Source organism: Mytilus californianus, unplaced genomic scaffold (genome assembly GCF_021869535.1).
Source record: "Mytilus californianus isolate M0D057914Y unplaced genomic scaffold, xbMytCali1.0.p SCAF_5, whole genome shotgun sequence".
Classification (NCBI taxonomy): Eukaryota; Metazoa; Mollusca; class Bivalvia; order Mytilida; family Mytilidae; genus Mytilus; species Mytilus californianus.
Window position 1 is genome coordinate 93,960,393 of NW_026262701.1, and position 11,778 is coordinate 93,972,170.

At 33.7% G+C, this 11,778-nt stretch overlaps 1 protein-coding gene across 2 annotated transcripts; it reads left to right on the plus strand.

Moving 5' to 3' along the window:
* Nucleotides 1-1,194: 1,194 nt before the first annotated feature.
* Nucleotides 1,195-9,086, plus strand: LOC127700252 (hydroxysteroid dehydrogenase-like protein 2). 2 transcript variants are annotated; one of them, XM_052203673.1, is made up of 6 exons: nt 1,195-1,306; nt 2,793-3,037; nt 3,960-4,160; nt 5,109-5,197; nt 5,957-6,098; nt 8,636-9,086. In XM_052203673.1, the coding sequence occupies exons 1-6, from the start codon at nt 1,298-1,300 to the stop codon at nt 8,802-8,804; spliced, it is 855 nt and encodes a 284-aa protein (XP_052059633.1). In that variant the 5' UTR covers nt 1,195-1,297; the 3' UTR covers nt 8,805-9,086. The 2 variants fall into 2 exon arrangements, with proteins under 2 accessions (XP_052059633.1, XP_052059634.1); XM_052203674.1 differs by having other exon boundaries at nt 1,200-1,285.
* Nucleotides 9,087-11,778: the final 2,692 nt, after the last annotated feature.

Consider the following 11,778-nt stretch of genomic DNA (forward strand, 5'->3'; position numbering starts at 1 on the left):
AGAGGTTTAGCTAGCTATAAAACTAGGTTTAAACCACCATTTTCTACATAAGGAAATGCCTGTACCAAGTCAGGAATATGACAGTTGTTTTTCATTCGTTTGATGTGTTTGAGCTTTTGATTTTGCCATTTGATAAGGGACTTTCCGTTTTGAATTTTTCTTGGATTTCGGTATTTTTGTTATATTTTACTTTTTATCAACAATATGTGTCTTAGTCCTAGACTTATAAATGCAAAGTGGAAAAATGGGATTGATTAATATTTTGACTAATATTTAAGCTATTTTTACCGCATAGGCATCGCAACGTATACAGACGAAAGGACATATAATATAGGAGGGTGGTAAAGGGGGGGTGCTTGCACGGAAAAAACGTGAAATAAGACATAATTTCACGTTGAACGTGAAATAACCTCTGTCATGAACGTTGCACGAAAAATAAGGACTGTTGTGAACCTTTTGTGACTGAGTCACTGTCTTCTTGTATATATAAACTCTCTGTTTTACTTGTTATTCCCGATTAAGTATACACATTTATGATGTATAACTGGTTTACGGCTTTTAAAAAAGTATTTCTTGACGATCCCTGCCAAGTATTTGAATTTTATTTGAAAAATACCGAGCACGCAAAATAAGCATTTGAAAATCACGATGCACGTAAAATTAAATAAGCAGAACACGTTGAACGAGGCACCTGTCTTGCACGACTGAACGTCAAATAAAAAAGTAAAAACACGTTGAACGTGAAATAAAAAACGGCGATCACGTTGCACGAAAATAACCCTTTACCACCCTCATATAGCCTTAAAATCAGTAAAAAACTTGATTAATGTGCCCATATGAAAAACGTGTTTCTCTAAACCAAACCAGAAACGAACAACATCAAAACATACTATCTGTCATGTACTTAAAATATTTGTGTCTTGATATTTACATGAATGAATAAATATCATTTAACTGAGGCCAAGTTACGGTTTTAATGAGCGTGAAATATCAACACTGGGTTTCCTGAACAATCGAGTTAATATGCAACTTCTAAACTTTACAGAAATTCAACTAACGGTAAAATGTAGGTTATGGGAAGCCATAGCAATACCGAACTTCACTTCACGTAAACCCGGTTGAAAAAAAAAATTCTATTATATTCTATTCTATTCTATAAAAGCAGATATATCCGGAATTATTCTCATTGTCACAGGACATGTGTACCTACAGTGACATGGTCCTCAATAAAGGGAAGTTTGAACGTACAGTTTTAGTTTTCAGTTGATTATATTACATTGCCAAGGTACTTGTTCATATGTTACAGGTAAGCAATAGTGTTTACAATGATATAGATCATGAAGTCGTAATATGAGTTATGCATCGTAGATCATCGTACTGACTCTCCATAGGTCATTAAATAGGACATTCGTAGTCGAACCATATCCATATCATCCCAATATTTTGCTCAAAGTAACAATTGTTATTACATTTAACACGTCAATATGACTACACACCAACAGTCGTTGCCAAGACAAACCATAGTGAATTAACTTTTTCCCAATTTGGCTCATAAAACAGTAATTGAAACATATGACAATGTAATATTTATAACCTCTGGACTCGAAGCTAGTCCAAATAATTATGACGTCTTGAAAGGCTATTTTAATTTTTTTCTGGGACGCCTTCCTCCCAGAAAAAAAAATTGAAATAGCCTTTCAAGACGTCATAATTATTTGGACTAGACTCGAAGCCAACAATAATCAATCATGCAATGTAATATTAAATACAGATACACATAAATGATTGCTTGTTGCATGCTGAACTCCCATGGCAGTGGAAATTATTTCATGCAAGACGAGAATAATCAATTAAAAATTAATACAAAAAGGTAGGCTTTGCAAGTTATTGGATCGACCGAAATGTTTGGACTGCAGAGATCTGCAGTTGACAGGATGAATATAGGAAAAACATTTTGCCTGGCAACCATCCATCTACGGACACTCTTGTTCCAGGTTTTTTTCTCAGTAACATGCAGTGAGATTGGTGCACAACAAAGGATGACTCTTGTTCCTGTTTTTTTTCTCAGTAACATGCAGTGAGCTTGGTACACAACAAAGGATGACTCTTGTTCCAGGTTTTTTTTCTCAGTAACATGCAGTGAGCTTGGTACACAACAAAGGATGACTCTTGTTCCTGTTTTTTTTCTCAGTAACATGCAGTGAGCTTGGTACACAACAAAGGATGACTCTTGTTCCTGTTTTTTTTCTCAGTAACATGCAGTGAGCTTGGTACACAACAAAGGATGACTCTTGTTCCAGGTTTTTTTCTCAGTAACATGCAGTGAGCTTGGTACACAACAAAGGATGACTCTTGTTCCAGGTTTTTTTTCTCAGTAACATGCAGTGAGCTTGGTACACAACAAAGGATGACTCTTGTTCCTGTTTTTTTTCTCAGTAACATGCAGTGAGCTTGGTACACAACAAAGGATGACTCTTGTTCCAGGTTTTTTTTCTCAGTAACATGCAGTGAGCTTGGTACACAACAAAGGATGACTCTTGTTCCAGGTTTTTTTCTCAGTAACATGCAGTGTTTCAATTTTTTTTGTTTTTTGATTGTTTCTTAATTTCTAGAAAAAAAGTTTCATGTGAAAGTGCAACTGTACAGCTGAAATGTCGTACACTATTGTTGAAAATTTAAAACGTACAAGCCTATAGCCGGGATGTTTAGATAGTTGTCAGATTGTCTTATGAAAGCCAAACATTTACAACATTGCAGAAATTATGACGATATTATATTTCTGTATACTGTAGATGAAGTCATGTTTAGTTATTGGAGCATCACGGGGTATTGGGCGGCAGATAGCCTTATCATTTTCAGCTAGTGGATATAAAGTAGGCGTTGCTGCAAAAACAACAGAAAGTACGGACAAATTACCAGGGTCTATTCATACAGTTGTACAAGAAATCAAGTCATCCGGTGGAACTGCGGTACCAGTAAAGTGTGACGTAAGAAGTGAAAAGGAAATTAAATCTGCAATAGAAACTTGTATAGAAAGGTAATTAAATGGGCATAATAAAAATGATTATAAAAAGTATGTGAATGTAATATGAAATTACAGTATCTTTCCAACAACATTATTCAAATGCAATTGTCAACTATATAATGTGAAAAGTGTTTGTATAGATGCAGATGCAGAAACTCCCTACTCTTCGGTTAATTTTCTGTATCTAAACTTGTCGGTGATAGACTGTTACAGGAAAGGTTCACAGGTAGAGAGAGGTCATGTCCAGTTGAAAAATTTCAAATCAGAGCAAAAAAGACACCGATTTCAATGTTTCGACGCTCATTTTTTAATTGAAGATCACCAGACTGAATGCTGATTTTAAAAGATTGTCACTGAATAAGAGGTAATATGCAGAGATTATTACTAATATACTAGACAGTAATAATAACAGGAGATAACATGGGTTGTCGCATATTTGCCCTGTGCTAATATTATGTAATCGTATACGATTGGTTGATTACATTTTTTCTCAAAGATAACCAGAACAGGAATCTTGTTTCACCCAACCAATACGATCGGATCTCCAAAACAGGAATAGTGTTTCACCCAATAAACCTCTTTGAAAATTCATAAACTTCCGTTAACTCAAACAATTTAAACAAATTCAGATCAGTGAATTACACCAGCCTCTAACTTAGATCAACCCCAGTTTTTGGTGGGGTTCGTGTACTCAGTCTTTAGTTTTCTATGTTGTGTTTTGTGTACTGTTGTTAGTCTGTTGGTCTTTTTTCTTTTTTAGCCATGGCGTTGTCAGTTTATTTTCGACTTATGAGTTTGAATGTCCCTTTGGTATCTTTCGCCTCTCTTTCGGTCCTCTTACGTCGATTAAACTGATCTCAATTAAAGAAGGAAAAATGTAAAATTAGTGTTTAACCATTGAATAACCGAAGATTCCTTTTTGTTTTTTTTCCAGGTTTGGTGATTTAGATGTAGCTATATACAATGCTGGTGCCATAACATGGGACACAGTAAAGGATACACCTCTCAAACGTTATGATTTGATGCAAAGTGTTAATGTCCGTGGAGCTTATTGCATGGTGCAAGAAATTCTTCCACGATTTCTTGAGAGAAAGAAAGGAAAAATTATTCTGGTCTCACCCCCCATATATAATAGGTACAGTTTATATTTAATGTACATAATACAGGCAACTAGCATGGACAGTAAAATCTATTTCATTAATAATATACATATTTATAAAAATAAAGATATGCATTTGGAATGATTGTGAGACAGGTATCCCCAGATACCGAATGATGTGATCCATGCTCTCGTGTTTTATATCAATTTAAGGACGTGGATGTCTTATATTCATTTACATGTTTTCATTTCATACTATCTGTATTGAATCCCCTCCCTCCTCTAAAAAAGTACAAACCAAAAAAAAAACACTAAATCTTGACCAAAATATTTGCTACGTGGTGCTGTTACGAACTTTCACATCGTATGGGTAACCATTTAGAAGAACGTGTCTCGCGCATTATGGTCTCGTGTTAGCGTGTTTTCTCCGGTGGTCGAGTGTGGGATCGTACCATTCGTTTGATGTGTATGAGCTTTTGATTTTTCCATTTGATAAGGGACTTGCCGTTTTGAATTTTCTTTGGAGTTCGGTATTTTTGATATTTTACTTTTTATCGTAAGTCCAATCACAAGCCGTAATACACTGGGTTATTTGTGGCGTCTCTTGATTATTTTATGACTGCAACGACTGTTAGGCTTTGAGTCTGATTTATGTGCTTTTTTAAAATTTTATGAGTTGTCTCCGTTTTATGTAGTTTTCATAAGAATAGCTTCAGGCAACATTTTTATGCTATTTTGCCTAAAGTGTTAAAAGAAATTGAGGATTTTCTGACGTTCAGGGAACTTACAAATTTAACACAAAAGTAAAATGTCTCTTTCAACCACTATATGAAAATAAAATATCAAAAGGACCATATAATACTCCTTATTACACGATTTCTGACTTTACGAAGGAACATCTAGTACAGCAAAATTAGAAATAGTATACGATACATATATTTCGTGAAAAGACAGTCATATTTAAATGAAGTAGTATTTTTTTAGATTTTTTAAAGGGAAGACCCCTTATGCTATAACTAAAGTAGGAATGACAGTTCTTGTACATGGATTGGCTAACGAGCTGAAGGATACAGGTATGTATGTGTTAATTACAATAGCTTGTCGTAGTCAGAAGATTTTTGTTCTTCCTTTTGTAGCTATGATGAATGGATTCAGTGTGTTATGTACAACATCTCAATTTTGCAAATCTGGAAAATGTGGAAATTATAATTGCAGTAATTAAAGTCGTACAATTTTCAGCTATCCATGTCCGTAAGGACATTTTACTTACCTTTTCTTATTAGTTAGGCCACCGTTTTTGTTTTGTTTCATCCGAATTCGTGAGTAAAACAATGAAATATTATCTGAAACCACTGGACTTACTCATTGAAACGTTGTGTTTTTAAAAACACAAAACAAAACAGAAAGTTCCTAATTCAAACCGCTAAAGTATTTGACATGGTTTTCTAGAAATGCATTTCATCAGGTATCCTTGAGACAAAAAGTTTTGAAAAGGCACTAACTTAATAAATTCTTGAAATAAATGGCAACATGTCCTCCTGTCACATATACCTTGCTTTGAACTAGCATATTAAAAATCCGCCTCGTCGTGTCGGTCTTGTACAAAGCAGGGTTCATAATCATATCGCATTAACACATTCTCATCCTGAATATGCATGTAGAGAACACGTTATTGCCGCAGATGAATATGAACCTGGCTTTGTATCCACACATAAAAAAATGTCTATATAACCTTTTTCGAATTAATTCGTTTGAAATTTCAGATTATATTGATTTTAAGGAAATATATAACAACCCCTTTTATAATAATGTATCATACTATACGTAAACAGGAGTCTCGATTTCTACTCTGTGGCCGGCAACAGGAATTAAAAGTTTTGTCACAGAGAAAATGAACCTACCCGATAAGTTAATGAGGTCACCAGAGATATTTGCTGATGCAATGATGACAATAGCTAATGAAAAAACAGACAAGTATGTGTTTTTTTCTATAAGTATGTAATGTAGAAAATCTATCAGAAACACCTCAGAAACATCAGATTTAGCATCATCCATTCATGTTCTTTTTCTAATGAATATTTCACGGCTGTCAACGTTAGTCATTTTCTAGGCAAACATGGAGGTCACAATACTCGCATGTTATGTTTGACCATATAGTACATTATATGACTGATGAGGAAAAGCTTCTATGGATCCGTGACATGTTTATTTGGGTGAAATAATACTTCGAGTTATTCCTCTTTTGTTAATAAAATGTTTTAAATGACCAAAGGATTCAAACTTATTCATACGGGCTTTAAATTTTCAGCAGTTTAATCTGACATACGACAAATACTACTTTTAGTGGGCTTTAGTCCAATATTTATGTATAGTAGTCACATTACCATGCAGTGGATAAACAATGCTTTATACTCTTTCGTCTTACCTAATATGCATACTCATACGAGGTAGAGGGGTCATCGGACAAAAACTACCGAAGTATTGTGAGCCAAAATTTGTTCCTGTGAAAAAAGTTCCAGTGGAACTAATATCACAGGAAATATGTTCTGGGAGAACTTTTTTCACAGATGATTTCTATACAATTTGTTCCATCTCTATAAAATAAGTTCCACACTTTACCTCGTGAAATAAGTACCGGGTTGGTGAAATTTGTTCCTTACCTGGTGAAATAAGTTCCGGGTTTATGAGATTTGTTCCTTATCTGGTAAAATAAGTTCTGGGTTTGTGAGATTTGTTCCTCACCTGGTGAAATAAGTTCCTTGTCTGTGAAATATGTTCCACTGGTTAAACAAGTTATCTTATATACTGATCATTTGTCATCAGTGAGTTTAAAGTTATCATTGAAGTGCATTATAAAAATATCAAAATGACACTTTTCAGCCAGAAAAGAGTAGAATAAGTGTGGCATCTTATGTGTTTTCGCTTGCAATTTGTTGCAAAGGTACTTATTTTCTGTGAAAATAGGTTTGAGCGGAACTTATTCATTGATTTCTATGAAATATGTACACGTTCTTTTAAAACAAATATCACACTCAGGAACTTATTTAACTTTTTAAAACTCTTAATATTAATTGGAACAAAATTCATGGAGCTATGATTTTTGTTCCGGAACTTATTTCACATTTGGACATAAAATTAGTTCCGGAACAAATTTTACAGTGCTGGAACATATTTTCTGTGATATAAAGTCCGGTGGAACATATTTCCTATGAAATTTGTTCCGACGGAACAAATGTCACGCCGGAACAAATTTTTTGTTACAGTATAACCATAAAAAATAAATTCCTAGTAACTAAAATGATAAATTATGAAATAAAAATGTACAATTTGTCTATGGTAAGTACTTGCCTCATTGGCATCCATGCCACATTTTATTTTTTGTATATTTTGTATGAAAATATTTCTTCTTTGTCAGAACATCTCTTCAATTGAAATTCGGTTTTATTTTTTTTCCTCTGGACTTCGGTGTTGGGTTCCCTTTCTCAAATGTCCATGGTGAATTAAGGACAAAGTTTAACTCTTTAACAACACGAATGAGGCAAATAGAGCAATAAATGAGAAATTTATGGGAACAAACAGAGAGAAGCATACAAAACCACAGATTGGCAAATAGGCAAAATCTTGTGAAATCTCACCATTTTCGAGATTTCATTGCAAATGTTATAAAGTACGAAAAGCAAAATCTCATTTCTCCAAATCGTAAATAATATTTAAATCATGTCTACAATTTCTACTCTAACAAGCTTATGGAAATCATTTACATGTTCACTTTTTATTTTATCATAAATAGTACTATCCGACACAAAAGTATCAACAATACCAGAGAATGGCAAATAGACGATATCACACGACCAACGAGATTTCATGAAAATGTGAAAGTACGAAAAGCAAAATATTATTTTCTCAAAAATCCTAAAACAATATTCTTATGACACCTGCAATACTCTAACAAGAAATCATTCACATGTTTAATTGCAGTATATATTTTGTACTACCAGACTCAAAATGAAAGTATCAACAATCCACAACATGACTGCACTTTCTGTAAATTCGTTGTATTTCAATATTATGATGTTAATTGTAGGCTTTCATTCTTCATAATATCTTTGTCTTAAGAGTTACGTTTTTCAAACCTTTTAATACTTATTTGGAATAGTTCTAAAAATGAGAGAAAGGTCAAAACACAAGGAATATGTCAGTATATACACAAATAGGTAGTTTGAATATAATGAGAGAGAAGTATGATATTTCAATAGATAATATGACTATTGTGTGTCTCTGGAAAGATAACCTCCTGCTATGATACCTCCTTCCTCTTGAGAGTACTTGTACCAAATTATATATTAGGAATAAGTCATTCCAATGATTCCAAGTGTTTGCTTGTCTTGGTTGTGATTGAAGTTTTACACTTCCGGTGAGACAAGTACTTGCATTTGTTATTTCTTTTTCTTATCAAACATACATTAATTTATAAACTAAAATGTTCAATCCGAGTGTATCTTATGTTGCAGATATAATGGACAAGCACTGATTGATGAAGATCTGTTACGTTCTACTGGTGTTACCGACTTTTCAAAATACAGATGTGACCCCGAACATGAACCGGAACGAATGATGCCTCGACAGTTCCCATCGTTAAAAGTAGACGAAGAAAATTATGATGTTTTTCCAAAGCTATGATTCAAGATTACATTTTTTCTATCTTTGATTTCGGCCATGTGTAGATAAGTTGTTAACATTGTTTTGTGGGCAGAAGTTCACAGGTTGGAGGCTAGAATAATTTGAATGATAATATGACACCTGGTTGGTCAATTTTACCATGCCATCACGTCTTGGTGTTCAGGAGTAAATGAGCTAAACAGAGAAAATGTGATAAGAGACGACGATAATTAGATGAAAACCTTTATATAACAATAAAAATAAATTCCTTTTGATTAAAAGTCGATATATTATAAGAAATTATACCTGTTTTTTTGCGATATTTCTTCTTTGCCATTACATCTCTTCTGCTGAAATTCCGTTGCAGTTTATAAAGCGCTAGTCTTTATTAATCCATAAGAAACAGGATTACATATAGTTTTGTTGTATACTAATTTGACGCCCATACAAATAGCCTGGCAGATTAGAGTAAAATCGTTCACATTGCCTTCACACCAGTCAACATCAAATGTAATACAGCAAAGTGTTGTTATACTGCTCAATACTGAATATGTTAAATTTTATAGTCAACTACAATGAAAACCTTGTTTTGCTGAGATGAGAGCGACCGAGAAACACTTTTTTAGGGGGGGGGGAGTATTTTGTTCATATAGAGAGATTTGTTGATAAGAAGAACTAAATACTATAAACATAAAAACACGTCAAACTGCATGCAATACACGCATCACTTAGCAGTCAGTATTCTGTGCTAATGTATCAAATAGATATTTAGTGTCGCTACATTGCAAAGTATTGAATAATTAATTCATCGAGCTGATGAGTTGAGCCCTTTTCAACTGACCTTTATAGTTTGTTCTTATGTTATGCTGTTACATCACTGTTCTAGGTTAGGGGAGGGTTGTCGTGCCCTCGAACATTTTTAACCACATTCAGTATGTGCTTGTCCAAAGTAGGAGCCCTTAACTCAGTGGTTGCGTTTGTTGCTATATTTGTTTTACATTTGTCATTTTGGGGCCTTTTACAGCTTGATATGCGGTATAGATTTTACTCATTGTTCAAGGCTGTACGGTGACCTATAGTTGCTTGCCTTCTACGTCATTTGGTGGTCTCTGGTGAAGAGTTGTCTCATCGACCCAAATCTTTTTTTTTATATTGCAAAGGAAACTGTTTTATTACCAGAAGATACAACCCAACATCGCACACTGAGGTTTTGTGTTTACGAGTTTCAACTTAATAAGCTAAATAACTGTAGTAATACATCTACCTAACACATGATCAGGAAACTAAATATTCAAAATCAGCATCCGTGTCAGTCAAATTAAGTTTATAAAGAGAAACATATACTAGTATTCAGGTTTTAACCTATAGAGACGTGCCTTTGAGGGTGTTTTTTTTTATGTTATTGGGTTACTAACTTACTGTGTCATTGGTGTAGATCTCCCGTCTTTTTTCCTTCAGTATTATAGTACTGTACTGTTCTTTGTATATTATTTTATAGGTTTGACGAAAACTTCGATTTAAAACTTACAAAATGTGAAACAACTTTTTGTGTGCTTGACCGGATTTGGGAATTCAGAAATGTCTCTAGGTCTTCATTTCAAAAGATTGCAAACCCAAATACACATGGAAAATAAAACAGGGCTAACCAAAACACATAAAACTGAGTATCTTTGATTGAGTGAATCGAAATCTTTGTTTATTTATATTTTGAAATAATAGCTGAGAATATTTTTAAATCATATTCGAACGTTCTAGTTCACAGTTGAAGCAACCAGTGAATTTCGGTATCGAACTGGTAGGTGAGATGAAAATTTTCATCAATATTTTTCCACCTGCAAAACTGAAAACTAAATGAATTATTGAAACTTCAATTTTCTGCTTAACAAAGTACTTAATTTGAAATAGCTTTAGTACGGTATAAAGGAGTAGTCAGAACATAAATTAACAGAATGTTAACAGAATATTCAGTAGAAGGAAGAGTAAAGCAATTTCACATTTGTCAGCTAGTTTAAATGACAATTTCTGTGAAGTAGAAAAGGGGAAAGATACGAAACTAATTACACAAGCGAAACATGGATTGTTAAGTACGCAAATCAAAAAAGCATTTTGTTTTAAAACGGGTTATTGAAACTTTGGGATAAGTTAATGATTTTATAACATTGATTGATGGTAGAATGCTTAACTTGTATCGCAAATTGCTAAGTCTATATCTAGAACTAGATTATAGCACGAGGTATACATGTACAACTATGTTATAGATAATGTCTACAAATTAAGAGTGAAGGATTTGCACCGGTTTTCATTAAAAAAGATTTCTAATTTCTAAAAACAAATTAGTTTAATCTGACAATATTATCGTTTGCTAATTAATCTTTTTATCTAATTAGCGAAGTAGAACGATCCTTAACCCTGCCAAATTTTTCATTTGGCACACCGTAAGAAACACCTCTCGATAAAAACGGTTGTAATCTAATTTTATCATACTTCGAGGTTTTTAAAGAAAGTACCACGCATTACAGGTGATAATAGTGGCATGCCTCCCCTTGTGCATTTTTTTCTGGTGTAGTTCCGGAGCACTGCATTAATACATACTTTTGTGGATAATGAGCAATTAGATGCCAGTTTACTTTAATTCCTGTGAATTTTGCAGACTAACACCTGCAGCTACAGACCACCAGGTAGAGAAAACCAGAACGATGAATACAAATAACATTGTATTTATTCGAAGATGACACTTGCCATTCGTTTGCTTTTTAACGCCATCTTGTTCTGTTACACCATGTCTGAGCTATACGTGTTGCTTCATGAAGTGTCAAAATTATAAAACGGATATGTAATGGCAGATTAAGTGTTCCGTACAAATATTTACAACAAGCCACACATTAAGTTGTTTTTCGGCACACCATAAAAAGCTTTAATTCGGTTAACCGATGAAGAAGGTATTTTTGCTTAGACCGAATACTTAATATCAACGAATCTGCGGCTCTTTTCACAA